This window comes from Heptranchias perlo, chromosome 30 (assembly GCF_035084215.1).
Source record: "Heptranchias perlo isolate sHepPer1 chromosome 30, sHepPer1.hap1, whole genome shotgun sequence".
Classification (NCBI taxonomy): domain Eukaryota; kingdom Metazoa; phylum Chordata; class Chondrichthyes; order Hexanchiformes; family Hexanchidae; genus Heptranchias; species Heptranchias perlo.
The window spans coordinates 1,058,199-1,077,722 of NC_090354.1; the positions used below are offsets into that span (position 1 = coordinate 1,058,199).

General features: G+C 50.9%; 2 protein-coding genes across 3 annotated transcripts; both read left to right on the plus strand.

Annotated features, from left to right (window-relative positions):
• Positions 1-933: 933 nt before the first annotated feature.
• On the plus strand, positions 934-4,961 carry LOC137300215 (receptor tyrosine-protein kinase erbB-2-like). Of its 2 annotated transcripts, none has more exons than XM_067969310.1 (4): positions 934-1,026; positions 1,619-1,792; positions 3,933-4,212; positions 4,600-4,961. In XM_067969310.1, the coding sequence occupies exons 1-4, from the start codon at positions 991-993 to the stop codon at positions 4,959-4,961; spliced, it is 852 nt and encodes a 283-aa protein (XP_067825411.1). In that variant the 5' UTR covers positions 934-990. The 2 variants fall into 2 exon arrangements, with proteins under 2 accessions (XP_067825411.1, XP_067825412.1); XM_067969311.1 differs by having other exon boundaries at positions 1,619-1,723.
• An 8,894-nt stretch (positions 4,962-13,855) lies between these two features.
• On the plus strand, positions 13,856-19,114 carry LOC137300090 (von Willebrand factor C domain-containing protein 2-like). The gene is made up of 3 exons (XM_067969184.1): positions 13,856-14,233; positions 16,969-17,098; positions 18,912-19,114. The coding sequence occupies exons 1-3, from the start codon at positions 13,856-13,858 to the stop codon at positions 19,112-19,114; spliced, it is 711 nt and encodes a 236-aa protein (XP_067825285.1).
• Positions 19,115-19,524: the final 410 nt, after the last annotated feature.

Consider the following 19,524-nt stretch of genomic DNA (forward strand, 5'->3'; position numbering starts at 1 on the left):
TCTAGTGGTGACCAATCACAGGCTACAAAATTCAGCCTTGGCTTGGTAGTAGGGGTCTCACCTTTGAGTGCAGTACTGAGGGAGGGTCAGTACTGAGGGAGGGTCAGTACTGAGGAGGGTCAGTACTTGAGGGAGGGTCAGTACTGAGGGAGGGTCAGTACTGAGGGAGCGCTGCACTGTCGGAGGGTCAGTACTGAGGGAGCGCTGCACTGTCGGAGGGTCGGTACTGAGGGAGCGCTGCACTGTCGGAGGGTCGGTAATGAGGGAGCGCTGCACTGTCGGAGGGTCAGTACTGAGGGAGCGCTGCACTGTCGGAGGGTCAGTACTGAGGGAGCGCTGCACTGTCGGAGGGTCAGTACTGAGGGAGCGCTGCACTGTCGGAGGGTCAGTACTGAGGGAGCGCTGCACTGTCGGAGGGTCAGTACTGAGGGAGCGCTGCACTGTCGGAGGGTCAGTACTGAGGGAGCGCTGCACTGTCGGAGGTGCCGTCTTTCAGATGAGACGTTAAACCCGTCTGCCCTCTGAGGTGGATGTGAAAGATTCCACGGCCACTATTTCGAAGAAGAGCAGGGAGTTCTCCCCAGAGTTCTGGTCAGTATTTATCCCTCAATCACCATCACTAAAGCAGATTATCTGGTCATTGTCATGTTGCTGTTTGTGGGATCTTGCTGTGCGCAAATTGGCTGCTGTGTTTCCTGCATTACAACAATGACAACACTTCAAAAGTACTTCATTGGCTGTAAAGCGCTTTGGGACGTCCTGAGGGAGTGAAAGGCTCTGTATAAATGGGAGTCCTTTCTTTCTGATTTGAATATAGTGGAATGTCCTGTTTTTACAGCGTCACACGCGAGCTCCAGGAGGTACCAGTAGGAGAATCCCGAGCTCCTGAAGTTGCAATTCACACTATTTTCCCGTATGTTTTGTTAGGCTGGATGATCGACTCAGAATGTCGACCCCCGGTTCCGGGAATTGGTGACTGAGTTTACAAAAATGGCCAGAGACCCTCCCCGATATGTGGTCATCCAGGTGAGGAGGATTGGTGGGTGAGACGAAGGGAGGGGGGATACGTAGATGTGCTGTGTTCGACAGAATTTCATGCGCCAGCGATGCGGGTCTCGCAGGTAAGGGTCTCGGAAACACTGGAACCAGGGTCAGGGTGCAATCTACTCCTGGAGAGTTGGAAAGTGTCTGGATTATCCTGTTACCCTCATCCACACTGTTATCACCTCCAGACTCGATTACTCCAAAGTCCTCCTCGCTCGCTTCCACTCTCCGTAAACTCCAACTGGCCGTTCCCCCCCACCCCCCGGCTGCTCCCCCTCACCCCGGCCCCCCTCCGCCCCCCCTGGCCGCTCCCCCCTCCCCGGTTCCCCGCCCCCCCCCCAGGCCGCTCCCCGGCCCACCCGGCCGCTCCCCGGCTCCCCCGCCCCCCCCCCCCGGCCCCTCCCCTCCTCGGCCCTGCCCCCCCCCTCTCGCTCAGTCTCTGTTATTTGATTGCGCTCCCCTGTGCCTCTGGATGTGGGGCTGACCCTCCTGCTGCCCCAGCTGTAGTTCTGTGCTGAGGGGCTGCCCTGAAGTGTCTGAGTCTGATCCTTTTGTTCCCATTGTCTTGCTGTAGGGTGATGAGCAGATGGTCCTTCAGAGCCCCACTGACAGTAAGTTCTACCGCACCCTGCTGGAGGACGAGGACCTGCAGGACCTGATCGACGCAGAAGAATATCTGGTACCGCATCTGGGATTTTTCACCACTCAGCCCTGCACCAATTACAAGAGCAGAATGACATCTTCCAGAGTAAATATTTGTAACAGTGTTTAACTAGTTCAAGACCCATAGACCAGGCTCCCAGCGATGGAGTCAAGACACAGATATTGTCCCTTTCAGTTCAGGTCTGGGTCAGGCGGAGTACCTTGAGGTGTGTTCTGTTTTCAAGGGAATCACGGAGCATCGTTCCAGAGCTAGTCACATATACCACCTGGAAATGGCAGAGTCTCGAGGACGTTCTCTGAATTCCTGCATCAGATTGTGTCAGATCATGAAAACCACACCTGATTTAAACGGCCAGGGTGGTGTCAGGACGGGCTTGAGGGGCCGTATGGCCTCCTCCTCCTCCCTGTTTCTCATGTTCTTATGCCTGTGTTTTGGGCAATTAGGCTCAGTGTCTGCCTCACCTTTTCCCCTTCTTGGCTGTGCGAGCTCACCAGGGATTTGCAGCCAACAGCTGATGTAGCACAGGACGGGCCCGGCTGGTCTGGTCTGGTCTGGTCTGGTCTAACGTGGGCCCGGCTGGGCTGGTCTGGTCTAACGCGGGCCCTGCTGGGCTGGTCTGGTCTGGTCTAGCGCGGGCCCAGCTGGTCTGGTCTGGTCTAGCACGGGCCCGGCTGGTCTGGTCTGGTCTAGCGCGGGCCCAGCTGGTCTGGTCTGGTCTAGCACGGGCCCGTCTGGTCTGGTCTAGCGCGGGCCTGGCTGGTCTGGTCTGGTCTAGCGCGGGCCCGGCTGGGCTGGGCTGGTCTGGTCTAACGCGGGCCCGGCTGGTCTGGTCTGGTCTAGCGCGGGGCCCGGCTGGGCTGGTCTGGTCTAACGCGGGCCTGGCTGGGCTGGGCTGGTCTGGTCTAATGCGGGCCTGGCTGGGCTGGGCTGGGCTGGTCTAACACGGGCCCGGCTGGCATGGTTTAGCCGGGACTGTCTGTTATTTCTGGTTTTGCCCTCGATTTATGGAATAATTTGCACAAGGTCAGAAATCTCTTTCACACACGTGCAAATCCCATGATCCAGATTGTTCACATGTTGTCCTGGGAGAGCGGTATTTGCAGATTGTGGGTGTGAAGAGAAATGAAACATGGAGATTATTTTGGGCAGGGTCGGTTAATATTTGAGTGGAGAATGCCCTCACACAGACCAGGGCCAACCAGCATCCGGGGATTGCAGCAGAGGCTACCATTGGCCTCTGCACTTCTGGGTTAGGGAGGGGAATCGGTCAGAGTTCCTGCTCCTGCTCACCGCCCGGTCACTCCATCTGGAGAGTCAGTGTGTGGGTGTTGGGTTAAGGTCACATTCGGGCTTGGATCGGTTGTGAGGCCCTCCACAGTCAAATATCCTGCTGATACTCACTGAGTTCACACATGGACAGTGGCCCTTGAGGCTGGATTACTGGAGGGAGAGCTGCACCTGCGGGGGAGGGGGAAGTGTGGAGACAAGGGGGTAAATAGTGTGACAGCCCCTCCTCTCCCTCCCCACCCCCCCCCCCGCCCCCCCCGGTGCCCTGAAACATTATTGTCTAGTTAGTGCGAGGCGGGGTCACGGGCACGAGTTAGTGCGAGGCGGGGTCACGGGCACGAGTTAGTGCGAGGCGGGGTCACGGGCACGAGTCAGTGCGAGGCGGGGTCACGGGCACGAGTTAGTGCGGGGCGGGGTCACGGGCACGAGTCAGTGCGAGGTGGGGTCACGGGCACCAGTTAGTGCGAGGCGGGGTCACGGGCACCAGTTAGTGCGGGGCGGGGTCACGGGCACGAGTCAGTGCGAGGCGGGGTCACGGGCACGAGTCAGTGCGAGGCGGGGTCACGGGCACCAGTTAGTGCGAGGCGGGGTCACGGGCACCAGTTAGTGCGAGGCGGGGTCACGGGCACCAGTTAGTGCGAGGCGGGGTCACGGGCACCAGTTAGTGCGAGGCGGGGTCACGGGCACCAGTTAGTGCGAGGCGGGGTCACGGGCACCAGTTAGTGCAGGGCGGGGTCACGGGCACCAGTTAGTGCGAGGCGGGGTCACGGGCACCAGTTAGTGCGAGGCGGGGTCACGGGCACCAGTTAATGCAGGGCGGGGTCACGGGCACCAGTTAGTGCGAGGCGGGGTCACGGGCACCAGTTAGTGCGAGGATGGCCCCACTCCAGGTCCCAGTCCCTTGTGTAATGGGGTCTTGTTTTGTGTTTCTCCCCAGAATGGGACGAGTGTCCCAGAGGTGGACGGTCCCGGGACAGCAGCTGCACAGAGCCCCAGCCTGGCCTGCGGCACCTCGCACCAGCTCACCGCTGCCTTCACAGAGTCTTATGCTGATGCCGAGGCTTCGGAATGTAAAGGAATGCCCAGCTGTCTCCCCCGAGAGGACAGTGTTGTTCAGCGGTATAGCTCTGATCCCACTGCGCATCTGAACAATGAGGGAGAGGATGAGCTGGACGTGGACAGTTACATCTCACTGGACCCTGACCCTACAGGAGCAGGTGAGGACCCCCATTGCTGGTATTTGGAATGTTTTCTGTTCCTTCTCCCTCTGGCTCTCGGTGTGATACAGACCCACAGGCATCAGTTGCCTTCCATCACGGTGCCCGTGGCTATTTGGCATCTGTCAGCCTAGAATCAGTGTTGGTTTGGCCATTTAACCATGGGGGGCTGATCCTGTCCACACTGCCGCAGGGGTCAGAGGGCCGTCATGGGGTTCATGGCCCCGGTGGTGGAGGTCATGGTATGGGGGTCACGGTGCAGGGGTCACGGCCCTGGTGGTGGGGTCACTGCCCCGGGCGGGGGTCACGGCCTCATGGAGTGGGGAGGGGGCTGCATCTCCCTGCAGCACCTCGACCTGGTTTAATTTAGAATCTTTGTGTTTTCAGATTACGTAAACCAGCCGGAAGAAACCGCGTCTCCTGCCCGAGCTGGAAGACCCGAGTTAGTCGCTCGGAGCAGCACCGGGAGTCACTCCGGGAACGGCCCCCTGATCCCAAAGACTCCATTCAGAAACACTGTGGAAAATCCCGAATACCTGACTCACCAGAGCCTGGGGTCAGGGGACAATGAACCGGCCTTCGATAATCCTGATTACTGGGGCCAGGATCCCCAGCCCAGGCCAGAGCAGCTCAAGTCTCAGTGTCTGATCCCTCTCACTCCCCTGTCCACACCATCCAATGGGTACATTCGTGTTGCAACAGCAGAGAACCCCGAATACCTCGGACTGCTGGAAGCTGGCAACGTGTAGAGAGACACGGCATCTGCTGGTGTAACCGGCCTCTCCGTGGCACGCTGCCAGCTCCCAGCAACTTGAGCAAAGAAATAGGAACCTTAAAATTACTGAAAGCAGGAAGGACATTTTCCTGCCCAAACACTAGGAACAGAAAGGCAGCAGTTCCACACGTCACTTTACCCGAATCACTCTGTGAACCAGGCTCCCGCTGAGCGAGACCTTTGCTGGTGCTAAGATTTTCTGTCCGTCTTCCACAAGTGTGAACGCCAAAGGCGAACGAGTCTTCCTTGTGATTTGGAGCCAGCTGTCCACCATCGTCAATGTAGCATTTAAGTTTCTGGCAGCCAATCGGGTGCCGGCCTGGGCTGCAGCCAATGGGACAGTGAAGAAGTAACTGAAGCAGCCGGAGGTGAGAATATTCTGCCTCTCGCTGATCAATGTAAACTAATTCTTTCAGGTGTTGAGACCGGACCAGAGCTGCTTAACTTAGAACTTACTTGACCTCGTCCTCACCAATCTACCTGTCGCAAATGCATCTGTCCATGACAGTATTGGTAGGAGTGACCACCGCACAGTCCTCGTGGAGATGAAGTCCCGTCTTCGCACTGAGGACACCATCCAACGTGTTGTGTGGCACTACCACCGTGCTAAATGGGATAGATTCAGAATAGATCTAGCAGCTCAAAACTGGGCATCCATGAGGCGCTCTGGGCCATCAGCAGCAGCAGAATTGTATTCCAGCACAATCTGTATCCTCATGGCCCGGTATATTCCTCACTCTACCATTACCAACAAACCAGGGGATCAACCCTGGTTCAATGAGGAGTGTAGACGAGCATGCCAGGAGCAGCACCAGGCGTACCTAAAAATGAGGTACCAACCTGGTGAAGCTACAACTCAGGACGACATGCATGCTGAACAGCGGAAGCAACATGCTATAGACAGAGCTAAGCGATTCCACAACCAACGGATCAGATCAAAGCTCTGCAGTCCTGCCACATCCAGTCGTCAATGGTGGTGGACAATTAAATAACTAACGGGAGGAGGAGGCTCTGCAAACATCCCCATCCTCAATGATGGCGGAGTCCAGCACGTGAGTGCAAAAGACAAGGCTGAAGCGTTTGCAACCATCTTCAGCCAGAAATGCCGAGTGGATGATCCATCTCGGCCTCCTCCTGATATCCCCACCATCACGGAAGCCAGTCTTCAGCCAATTCGATTCACTCCACGTGATATCAAGAAATGGCTGAGTGCACTGGATACAGCAAAGGCTATGGGCCCCGACAGCATCCCGGCTGTAGTGCTGAAGACTTGTGCTCCAGAACTAGCCGCGCCTCTAGCCAAGCTGTTCCAGTACAGCTACAACACTGGCATCTACCCGACAATGTGGAAAATTGCCCAGGTATGTCCTGTCCACAAAAAGCATGACAAATCCAATCCGGCCAATTACCGCCCCATCAGTCTACACTCAATCATCAGCAAAGTGATGGAAGGTGTCGTCGACAGTGCTATCAAGCAGCACTTACTCACCAATAACCTGCTCACCGATGCTCAGTTTGGGTTCCGCCAGGACCACTCGGCTCCAGACCTCATTACAGCCTTGGTCCAAACATGGACAAAAGAGCTGAATTCCAGAGGTGAGGTGAGAGTGACTGCCCTTGACATCAAGGCAGCATTTGACCGAGTGTGGCACCAAGGAGCCCTAGTAAAATTGAAGTCAATGGGAATCGGGGCAAACTCTCCAGTGGCTGGAGTCATACCGAGCACAAAGGAAGATGGTAGTGGTTGTTGGAGGCCAATCATCTCAGCCCCAGGACATTGCTGCAGGAGTTCCTCAGGGCAGTGTCCTAGGCCCAATCATCTTCAGCTGCTTCATCAATGACCTTCCCTCCATCATAAGGTCAGAAATGGGGATGTTCGCTGAGGACTGCACAGTGTTCAGTTCCATTCGCAACCCCTCAAATAATGAAGCAGTCCGAGCCCGCATGCAGCAAGACCTGGACAACATCCAGGCTTGGGCTGATAAGTGGCAAGTAACATTCGCGCCAGATAAGTGCCAGGCAATGACCATCTCCAACAAGAGAGAGTCTAACCACCGCCCCATGACATTCAACGGCATTACCATCGCCGAATCCCCCACCATCAACATACTGGGGGTCGCCATTGACCAGAAACTTAACTGGACCAGCCATATAAATACTGTGGCTACAAGAGCAGGTCAGAGGCTGGGTATTCTGCGGCGAGTGACTCACCTCCTGACTCCCCAAAGCCTTTCTACCATCTACAAGGCACGAGTCAGGAGTGTGATGGAATGCTCTCCACTTGCCTGGATGAGTGCAGCTCCAACAACACTCAAGAAGCTCGACACCAACCAAGATAAAGCAGCCCGCTTGATTGGCATCCCATCCACCACCCAAAACATTCACTCCCTTCACCACCGGCGCACTGTGGCTGCAGTGTGTACCATCCACAGGATGCACTGCAGCAACTCACCAAGGCTTCTTCGACAGCACCTCCCAAACCCGCGACCTCTACCATCTAGAAGGACAAGAGCAGCAGGCACATGGGAACAACACCACCTGCACGTTCCCCTCCAAGTCACACACCATCCCGACTTGGAAATATATCACCGTTCCTTCATCGTCGCTGGGTCAAAATCCTGGAACTCCCTTCCTAACAGCACTGTGGGAGAACCTTCACCACACGGACTGCAGCGGTTCAAGAAGGCGGCTCACCACCACCTTCTCAAGGGCAATTAGGGATGGGCAATAATACAGGGGAGGAGTGCCCGGGGGTTGGGGGAGGGGAGGAGTGTGGGTGGGGGAGGGGAGGAATGCCCGGGGCGGGGGTGGGGTCGGGGTGGAGTGCCTGGGGGAGGGGGGGAAGGGAGGAGTGCCCGGGGGGGGGGTGTGGCAGGGAGGAGTGCCTGGGGGGGTGACGGGGAGGGGAGGGGGTCAATGCTGGGGGTTCCGGTCTGTGAGCTGCTGCCACTGACCACCCTGGACTGAGCTTCCAGAGCCTGTGCCCGAGTGATCCTGGGGTCAAAGTGTAAAGGTTCTACCTCTCGGCATTAAAGGGGTCAAAGTTTATAGTTTGTGCAGCAGAATGTTGGCGAGGAATCGGATTTACTGTTTGGAGAATTTGCTGCAGGAATTGATCGATGGAGTTCGTGATTTTTTTTTAAAGAAGTTTTAACAGTTTTTTTGTATATTTGATTATGGGGCAAGTTTTGTACGTTTTGAAAAAAAATGTTTTTTTTAAGAAGTATCCATTGCTGTGAATGTTGTAAGACGAGCACTTTCACTAATCTCTTACTGGGAAATGGTTTGATTTATACTTTGATTACTGCTGGGAGTGGAATCATGACTGTCACTGGGTGCTCAGGACAGGAATCAATGGGTCTGTCTGTGGGTCATCTGCCTTCAGCCATTGTCCTCTGATTTATTCCCTGACTCTGGATCCCGTGTGGTGTTAATAATAAATCTCACTCTATTTTTAATCTGTTTCTTGTTTCATTCTTGGATTCAGAAATTCCATTTTATTGCACGAGACTCCGTTCGGAGCTTTTCACATCTTCAACCTATGGTTTCAATTTTTTTGATCAGTTTCTTTTCCCCCTCTCACCGTGTGTTAAAGGGGCAGCAGCTGGGAGTCAGAAAACAGAGCGCTGATGAACGGTTCTTTTTCAGACTGGAGGGAAGTGTACAGCACAAAAGCAAGGAAGTTATGCTAAACCTTTATAAATCACTGGTTAGATCTCAGCTGGAGTATTGTGTCCAATTCTGGGCTCCACACTTTAGAAATGGTGTCCAGGCCTTAGAGAGGGTGCAGAGGAGATTTACCAGGGATGAGGGCGACTGGAGAAGCTGGGATTGTTCTCTTTAGAGCAGAGAAGGTTAAGGGGAGATTTGATCGAGGTGTTCAAAATCATGAAGGGTTTTGATAGAGTAAATAAGGAGAAACTTTTTCGACCAGCGGGCAGGTCAGTAACCAGAGGACACAGATTTAAGATAATTGGTAAAAAATCCAGAAGTGAGATGAAAATTTTTTTTACGCAGTGAGTTGTTCTGATCTGGAATGTGCTGCCTGAAAGGGCGGTGGAAGCAGATTCAATAATAACTTTCAAAAGGGAATTGGATAAATACTTGAAGGAGAAAATTTGCAGGGCTCTGGGGAAAAAGCAGGGGAGTGGAACTAATTGGATAGCTCTTTCAAAGAGCCGGCACAGGCCCGATGGGCTGAATGGCCTCCTGTGCTGTATCATTCTATGATTCTCTTGTGTGAAGAAGTGCTTCCTGACATCACCTCTGAATGGCCTGGCTCTAATTTTAAGATTCTGCCCCCTTGTTCTGGACTCTCCCCAACTGAGGAAATAATTTCTCTCCACCTACCCTATTGAATCCCTTAATCATTTTAAACACCTCGATTAGATCTCTCCTCAATCTTTTAAACTCAAGGGAGTACAAGCCTAGTTTATGCAACCTGTCCTCATAATATAAACTTTTTAGTCCCGGTATTATTCTGGTCAATCTGCGCTGCACCCCCTCCAGGGCCAATCTATCCTTCCTGAGGTGCGGTGCCCAGAACTGAACCCAGTCTCCAGATGGGGTCTGACCAGAGCTTTATATAAACTGTAATATAACTTCCCTTTGTATTCCAGCCAACTTGAGATAAAGGCCAACATTCTATTAGCCTTTTTGATTGTTTTTTTTGTCCGACTGTTCCAATAAGGTGTCAGCAGCGCTGAACGCGGCACTCTGGGAGCGCAGAACGACTGAGAGACATTGTACTCTCATTGGGCAGGGTGGCCGTCCCAGCGCCCGAAACACTGACTCACGCAACGCTCAAGGCTGCATTTTACCAGCTGCTGTCTCGGAGTAAAGAAGTAAACATTCGGAGACTGCGCCCAGCGCGGAGTTTCGTTGCTGTGAGCGTGAGCTGTCGACACACTCGTGTGTTTGTGATAATTTCACTACAATGACCAAAAAGCTGGGGCATCGACACTAACCCGCCCGTCGAGCAATCCAATCCAGACTCCTGCTTAATGATACAACGTTTCTGGATCAGGCTGTGAAAACTTCTGAAAGTTCCAAAGGGAAGGACTTTGATCAATAATAAAACAAATCAAAATGGTTGATCTCCCGCCTGATTCCTACAGCCAGTTACGGGGCACAGGCCTGGTAATGAGTACAAGAAAAGAATTACATCCAGTTTGGTGTCTCTGGAGCTGTCTTCAAACAAAACCCATCCACAGACACTGACTCTTACTGGGGTACAGTTCCACAGACACTGACTCTCACTGGGGTACAGTTCCACAGGCACTGACTCTCACTGGGGGACAGTTCCACAGACACTGACTCTCACTGGGGGACAGTTCCACAGACACTGACTCTCACTGGGGGACAGTTCCACAGACACTGACTCTCACTGGGGGACAGTTCCACAGACACTGACTCTCACTGGGGTACAGTTCCACAGGCACTGACTCTCACTGGGGGACAGTTCCACAGGCACTGACTCTCACTGGGGGACAGTTCCACAGGCACTGACTCTCACTGGGGGACAGTTCCACAGACACTGACTCTCACTGGGATACAGTTCCACAGACACTGACTCTCACTGGGGGACAGTTCCACAGACACTGACTCTCACTGGGATATAGTTCCACAGGCACTGACTCTCACTGTACCAAAAAGTAGATTAACACCAGTTCAGGGGCCAGTCCAGGGTCTGAATCACACGGCCTGTTTCTTGCAGTGCTGACATTGTCTGAGGGGTACTTACTGCATCATCAGAGCTCGGAGTGTCAGCGTGATGTTGGACGGAAGCTGTTGGAAGATTTTACCTTTCAATTTTGAGATGAGGCCCAGGTGTTGACTGAAAGAGAAAGTTTATATTTACATCCCGCCGGAGAATAATCTCCCAAACACTGAAAAATCACAGGCTGACTCGCTACTATTGATAAACCCAGGCCCACAGAGAGGGCACCAGGGGAAGGGCACGGTCCCACTCTCCCTGGTGTCTCTGTGTATTTAACCCTCTCTCTCCCTGGTGTCTCTGTGTATTTAACCCTCTCTCTCCCTGGTGTCTCTGTGTATTTAACCCTCTCTCTCCCTGGTGTCTCTGTATTTAACCCTCTCTCTCTCCCTGGTGTCTCTGTGTATTTAACCCTCTCTCTCTCCCTGGTATCTCTGTGTATTTAACCCTCTCTCTCTCCCTGGTGTCTCTGTGTATTTAACCCTCTCTCTCTCCCTGGTATCTCTGTGTATTTAACCCTCTCTCTCTCCCTGGTGTCTCTGTGTATTTAACCCTCTCTCTCCCTGGTATCTCTGTGTATTTAACCCTCTCTCTCCCTGGTGTCTCTGTATTTAACCCTCTCTCTCCCTGGTATCTCTGTGTATTTAACCCTCTCTCTCTCCCTGGTATCTCTGTGTATTTAACCCTCTCTCTCTCCCTGGTGTCTCTGTGTATTTAACCCTCTCTCTCCCTGGTGTCTCTGTGTATTTAACCCTCTCTCTCTCCCTGGTATCTCTGTGTATTTAACCCTCTCTCTCTCCCTGGTGTCTCTGTGTATTTAACCCTCTCTCTCCCTGGTATCTCTGTGTATTTAACCCTCTCTCTCCCTGGTGTCTCTGTGTATTTAACCCTCTCTCTCCCTGGTGTCTCTGTGTATTTAACCCTCTCTCTCCCTGGTGTCTCTGTATTTAACCCTCTCTCTCTCCCTGGTGTCTCTGTATTTAACCCTCTCTCTCTCCCTGGTGTCTCTGTATTTAACCCTCTCTCTCCCTGGTGTCTCTGTGTATTTAACCCTCTCTCTCTCCCTGGTGTCTCTGTATTTAACCCTCTCTCTCCCTGGTATCTCTGTGTATTTAACCCTCTCCCTGGTGTCTCTGTGTATTTAACCCTCTCTCTCCCTGGTGTCTCTGTGTATTTAACCCTCTCTCTCCCTGGTATCTCTGTGTATTTAACCCTCTCCACCTAGTGCCCAATCACTGGTGGACCACACACAGATCATCAGTGCTGAGCTCTCACTCCGTGAATCTGCCCTAGTCTCAGGGTTACATGTTGGTCAAGAGTTTGAACCCGTGGAGTGTTGGACTATTTTTCTGGGAGAGGGTTGCTGCACTGTTGGAGGGGCAGTATTGAGGGAGTGCTGCACTGTTGGAGGGGCAGTATTGAGGGAGTGCTGCACTAGTGGAGGGGCAGTATTGAGGGAGTGCTGCACTATTGGAGGGGCAGTATTGAGGGAGTGCTGCACTAGTGGAGGGGCAGTATTGAGGGAGTGCTGCACTATTGGAGGGGCAGTATTGAGGGAGTGCTGCACTAGTGGAGGGGCAGTATTGAGGGAGTGCTGCACTATTGGAGGGGCAGTATTGAGGGAGTGCTGCACTATTGGAGGGGCAGTATTGAGGGTGTGCAGCACTGTCTGGATGAGACGGCTGCCTGTACTGGGAGCTCAGCTGAATGTAAAAGATCCTATGACACTATTTTGAAGAAGAGCAGGGGAGTTCTCCCCGGTGTCCTGGGCCAATATTCATCCCTCAACCAACATCACTAAAACAGATTAATTAGTCATTCATTTAATTGCATGCAAAGCTAGATAAACATGAGGGAGAAACGAATAGAAGGATATGCTGATAGGGTTAGATGAAGAGGGGAGGGAGGAGGCTTGAATGGAGCATAAACACCGGCATAGACCAGATGGGCCGAATGGCCTGTTTCTCTGCTGTATATTCTGTGTAATTGCTGCTTGTGGGATTTTGCGCAACATTGCTGTTGTATTTGTCCACACAAGCACACGTAGTGCAAGTGTTTTGAGCTGTAACTCGAGACGGGCTGAGGTACTGTACGACTGCAAATCTTCTTTTCCTCAAAGCTGCTGTTGAACTCCAGCTGTCAGCACAGACAACACGGTCTCTGCTGCCGGTATCTAACTTTCTGCTCTGTTTAAAATTAATCCAATCAGTGGTGCTCTCTGAACAGTCACTTTACAGGGGGAATCTGCTTGTATGTCAGGCGGCAGAAACCTAGAGCAGGGTAACCGGGGAGGTGAGTGTGAGATCTGCCCAAACATTGACAATCGACAATCTGCACTCACAACTCAGTACCCACAGAATCTACAACGGCACCAAACAATGGCATTAGATTTCATTACTGACCGTAGCAAATGTAACCCCCATTCAGGGGTGATGTCAGAAAGCATTTCTTCACACAAAGGGGAGTGGAAATCTGGAACTCTTTTCCCCCCAAAAAGCTGCTGAAACTGGGGGTCAATTGAAAATGTCAAAACTGAGGTTGACAGATGTTTGTTGAGTAAGAGTGTTAAAGGTTCCAGAACCAAAGCAGGTAGATGGAGTTAAGAAACAGATCAGCCATGATCTAATTGAATGGTGGAACAGGCTCGAGGGGCTGAATGGCCTCCTCCTGTTCCTATGTCCCCCTTGCACCCTTAACTTTCTGATTTCCCTTCTATCTCCTGCCCACTTTTCCATCCCTCTGCTCTGTATCAGGCCGGAGATTGTCACCATGTGAGGACTGCTGTGGGAATGAGTCTTGTTGCGATATTGATAGGCAGCCCAGACCTTGGCCAGAATCTCATGGCAATGCCTGGCTCAGAAACAGCCTCAGTGCCAACAGCTACTGCCAGGCACGAGAGATGGCATCTGCCTCCATCTATTTCTGGTTGCTGTACTGATGGTTCCAGCCTGTCTCTGCCCATGGAAGTTTGCAGGGGGCATCTTGTGGCCTAGTTATCAATGCCAGTTACCTGCAGTTTGATCCCAGTGATTGGTATAATACGTCATTCAGACCGAGTGTTCGTTATGGTGTGACTGTGCCTCCAGTATTATTCTTCTCTGACTCTCTGCTGCAAACAGCACAGAGAAAACTGTTAACTTTGTTTCGTGTCGATGGCAGTTTTGAGGAAGCTGTACTGCCTCCTGTCAGTGTGTCTGACACTAACTCAGGCAGCACAGCCCCAATCGGCCAGAGTCAATGACATCCTTTCTAAAGGCGACACTGACTACATTCTGCCGGATTATCGAGGGAGAGGCTGCATTGATGAGAATGGATTTGTGTTCGATGTCGGCGAGAGGTTTTATCCCACCTCGACAGCTTGTCCCTGTGTCTGCACCGAAACAGGTCCTGTGTGTCGGAAGCCGCAATGCCCCCGAATCCCCCCGAGGTGTATCCGTGTCAGTTATCACTCCTGCTGCCCACAGTGTGTGCAGCTCCGTAACTCCTGTCAATATGGAGGCAAGATGTACAGACTATTTCAGGAGTTCTGGGTAACTTAACATCTCTTTGACCCATTTAACCCTCTTTTAACCATTTTCAGTGATTTTTATTCTTATTGTAAGTTACTCTGGTACTTTATTGTCAGCTTGGCTCAGTTAGTAGAATTCTCACTGAGTCGGAAGGTTGTGCATTGAAGCTGCCTTTAGGACAATGAGAGGTAAACAGGCTATTTTGATTGAACAGTGAACACAGAATTTGAAGACACAATTCCCGGCCTTGTGCAAGATTAGGATTAGGATTAATTTCCCCATGGGATAGTGGATACAATACAAATTACCCGAAAAAGTAATTAATTCTGGGTCAATATATATCTTTAAAAAAGAGCCTGTCAAGAAAGGGGTAATAAGGGTTATGGTGATATTAATTCATAAGGAGCTTAGAGAAAGAGTATAGAGATGGGAGGAGCTTCTAATCGAGTTAGTCACACAAGTTCTGAAAGCAGGGAGCTTTCTTATGTTGGTCTGAAGTGTGAGCTTGTGCCTCCTCTCTGCCCGTCAATGCTGTACTATCCCGTGCCATGATAGGAACCATTTAACCATTTTATCAGAACGCATCTCACCTCCAACTGATAAAAGTATGAAGAAGATATGATTTTAGCACCAAGTTATACGGTGCCAGAAGGGAGTGAATCGTTCCCTTTTATCCGCTGTATACTGTACATGTACAGGAGACACACACGGACTGTACAGTACCAGAAAGGAGTGAATCGTTCCCTTTTATCCGCTGTGTTCTGTACATGTACAGGAGACACACACGGACTGTACAGTACCAGACGGGAGTGAATCGTTCCCTTTTATCTGCTGTGTACTGTACATGTACAGGAGACACACACAGGCCGTACAGTACCAGACGGGAGTGAATCGTTCCCTTTTATCTGCTGTGTACTGTACATGTACAGGAGACACACACGGGCCGTACAGTACCAGACGGGAGTGAATCGTTCCCTTTTATCCGCTGTGTACTGTACATATACAGGAGACACACACGGGCCGTACAGTACCAGACGGGAGTGAATCGTTCCCAAAATGTATTGGGAAGAGAAATAAGACTAATTGTAAGTGAAAAGTAGACGAGCTATGAGGAAAAATTGGATAATATTAAGCTCTACAGTTTAGAAAGAAATCAGCTATAGGGGCCCTCATGGTATATAAAATATTAAATGAAGTAGATAAGGTAATTCGTGAACATTAATTCAAATTAAGCTAGAAAAATAGGCCCAAAGGATAGAAGTTTAAAACAGGTATCAGGAACAACATCTTCACAATTATAAACATTTGGAATAAGCTGCCAGCTGGAGTGCAGGTAACAGTATTCGGGACAGTTTGATACTGTAATGAGGGATAATGCACAATGCTAAGGAGCGGTAACAATCCTTTCTCGGTCTACTGCTGTAAATAGGTATATCCAGAATTCAATTGTTCTTTGTACATCCCGAGACCCATTGGAGGTCTTCGAAAAGTCATCGATCTGAAACGTTAACTCTGATTCTCTCTCCACAGACACTGCCTGACCTGCCGAGTATTCCCAGCATTTTATTTTTATTTCAGATTTGCAACATCCGCAGTATTTTGCTTTTCCTATTGGAGGATATTTTTCTGTAGTTGCGTAGTTTCCCTGAAACCAGCAGGTTTAAAAGGATTTGATAGGGTAGATGTGAAGAATCTATTTCCTCTGGTGGGGGAGTCCAGAGCAAGGGGACACAACCAAAATAACATAACAAAATTAGAGCCAGGCCGCTCAGGAATGAAATCAGGAAGCACTTTTTCACACAAAGGAGAGTGGAAATCTGGAACTCTCTCCCCCAAAAGGCTGTGGATGATGGGGGACAATTGGAGCTTTCAGGACTGAGATCGATAGATTTTTGTTGGGTGAGGGTATCGAGGGATATGGAGCAAAGGGGGGTAAATGGAGTTGAGATACAGATCAGCCACGATCTGATTAAATGGCGGTGCAGGCTCGAAGGGCTGAATGGCCTCCTCCTGATCCTAATGTTCCAAAGAACTGGTTTTCTTTTTATATAAATATTTTTTAAGTGTGACAGATCGGCCCTAGAATTTTAAAATGCAAAGTGGAAAATGCACTGCAGACTTGTCATGACGTTGCAACACCACCATCTGCTGGCTGTGAACACAAACTGCATGAGGCACCTTTCCTCAAAACGGGTAACGCTCCCCACTCCCGCTCCCGCTCCCCGCTCCCCACTCCCGCTCCCCCTCCCGGCTTCCGCTCCTGCTCCCCGCTCCCCGCTCCCGCTCCCCGCTCCCCCTCCCGGCTCCCGCTCCCCGCTTCCGCTCCCCGCTCCCCGCTCCCGCTCCCGCTCCCCACTCCCACTCCCACTCCCCACCTGCACAGTTTGACATGAACCTTTGTTCCCAGCGCTGCCATGTGCTGAGCTTAAAGGCTGCCAGGCAACTTAATAACAATCACTGCTTGTTTTCGATAAGTTTGTACCCACCCATCCTGAGTGCTGGTGCTGGGATTGATAGCTTCTCCTGATTTCGGGAATGTCTGAGCACCGAGATGGTATAAAATGACAAGCACTTCAATACTGAGTCCCTGCTGGTCCACCATGAACTAAATTAGTTTTCAGAGTGTGATGTCTCTGCTGTCTCACCAATCACCAATCCTTCTGTCAGCTTTTAAAATATTCTGCTGTTGAGACTTTTTTTCAGGACTTTTGGTTTAATTGATCAACGATTTCTGATCTAAAACATTGTTTCTTTAGCCATCTCCCTGCGAAAGCTGCCGATGTGAAGCTAACCGAGAGGTGTACTGTCTGACTGCAGAATGTGCTCCTGTCCATTGCGTCAATCCATCATATGAATCCAACCAGTGCTGTCCCATTTGCAAACACGGTAAGTCCCATTTACAATCCCAGGGTGGGCTCGAAAGCACTTTGTTGTCACATTTTTTAAGTTACTAGCAGATTACCCATTGCGTTGCTTGTTGTGAACTGGATGACACGCTGAACAATCTGTAAATAGGAGTGTTACGGGAAGTGTGAGATTTATAGGAATTGTGCTATATACAAGGCTTGTGCTATTCTATATGGATTTTTCTTCAGACTATTGCTGTTTGTGGGATCTTGCTGTGTGCAAATTGCCTGTCGCGTTTCTTGCATTACAACAGTGAATACACTGGAAAAAGAAAGTAATTCATTGGCTGTAAAACTCGCGATGGGGCTGTAGAAATCCAAGTTCTCTCTTTTTCTTCTTTTCAGTTTGTTCAGGGGAAGTCTACTGCTCCCAGCCCCTGAATAACTTGGGCCTGTGTCAAAACTACCTGCTGCGAGCCTCCTGCTGATTGCTTTCCCACTCTCTGCCTGTGAGGACGCATCTGGCCTCTGCCAGGGTCTTTTTCTGATAGTATAACTGAACCTTACTGCGAGGAATATCTTGGTTAAACAGCGCCAGAGAATTTCTGGCTTGGCTTGAAGCTGTGAGAATGCACACTGTGGATCAGACAGCTCCAGATCAGAAGCAGGGCCAGCCAGAGTTCAGACTCCTGTTGAACTGCCTGGTGCTATTCTGCAGGTGGGCGAGTGACTCCTCTGTCAATGATGCCACCGAGACAGTTCTGGAGGGATGGAGACACAAGACAGCGGCTCTCCTTTTGGGAGGGACATTTTGAATTTCTCCCTTTAAAGGCAATACCCCGCCCCCCACCACAGAAGCAGCTTTTACATTGCACTATTGCCATGCGAGTGTCACTGGCTCCCAGCAGGCAGGTGTCGCATGGCTGATGGCAACATCAAAGATAAACTTGGCAGATTTGCTAGGGCTGGTGGTCAGGAACACCCAGCCAGTTTATTATCAGTGATGCTGTCAGCCATGTGGGACCAATACAAAAGCTGCAGACGGGAGATGAGAGGACTCTGAACAGAAAGACCTCCTCCTTCTCTGGAAGCTTCCCTCCCTGTTAATTGATGCAGGTAGAAAGCTGTTTCATTTGTTGGGGTCTAACAGCCACTCATATATTCACTCACACAAGTGACCCGAATACTGTGACAGGAGTTCAGTCCCAGAGTAATAAAAATGTAAAATACTGACCATTTCAATGTGATAAGTGGTGTTCCCCAGAGATCTGTACTCGAGCCTCAACTTTTCACCATGTATGTCAATGAAGGAATAGAGTTCAATATCCAAGTTTGACACTGGGACGCAAGGGGTTAAATTATGAGGCCAGGTTGCACAAGCATGGGTTGTGTTCCGTTGAGTTTAGGAGATTACAGGGTGATCTAGTTGAGGTGTTTAAAATGATAAATGGATTTGATAGGGTAGATGGAGAGAAACTATTTCCTCTGGTGGGAGAGTCCAGAACAAGGGGGCATAACCTTAAAATTAGAGCCAGGCCGTTCAGGGGTGATGTCAGGAAGCACTTCTTCACACAAAGGGGAGTGGAAATCTGGAACTCTCTCCCTTGCTTTGAAGACTGAGATTGTTAAATTTTTGTTAGGTAAGGGTATCAAGGGATATGGAGTTAAGGTGGGTAGATGGAGTTAAGATACAGATCAGCCACGATCTTGAATGGCAGAACAGGCTCGTGCACTGAACGGCCTCCTCCTCTTCCACATCCTGGGCCAGGGTTTTTGATCTCCAATGAACCTTGATTTAGTATGCAGCCTTTCCTTGTGCCCTGCCCCTGTAACACTGTGTTTTATTCCTGCAGGGCCCAACTGCTTTGCGGGAAACACCATTATCCCTGCTGGTGTTAAAGTGGAAATCGATGGAACGACCGTTTGTTTCTGCCCGTATAAGGATGGCTCCTGGGAACCCCAGCAGCAAGCAATCTGCACTGCACGCGGGAGGAGAGAAGCTCATCATTACACTGCAATGGAAGGCCGCCACTGGGAATGGGCACAGGGACAGTAAGCACAGCCACAGGCTGTGGACCAGTTCATGTCATGTTTATCAGACAAATACCTGCAGACATCAGCATTGGCCATCAATGTTAAAACTGCAAGACTAGCAGATGTCAGTGAATGTACCCCAGACTGTGCTGGACACTATAAGGGGGATTTTAACCCGGTCCCTTTTGAGGGTGGGGGTTTCATTAACATGTCACTGGAGAGCTGCTCTCCCCGAACAGTGTCCCTCTGCAACTCGCTGGCTCCAGCCCAGAGGCCCACTCTGCTGGCAGATAGGTGAGTCTGAAGCACTCCTGCCCCCATAAAAATAATCTCAGACTTACCTTTCTAGGACTCCTTCCTCTTGGCTACCAGGTTTTACTGAGTGGTATGTTCAGGGTGCAGCTCAGCTCTGTAGGTCCCCAAAACTGCATC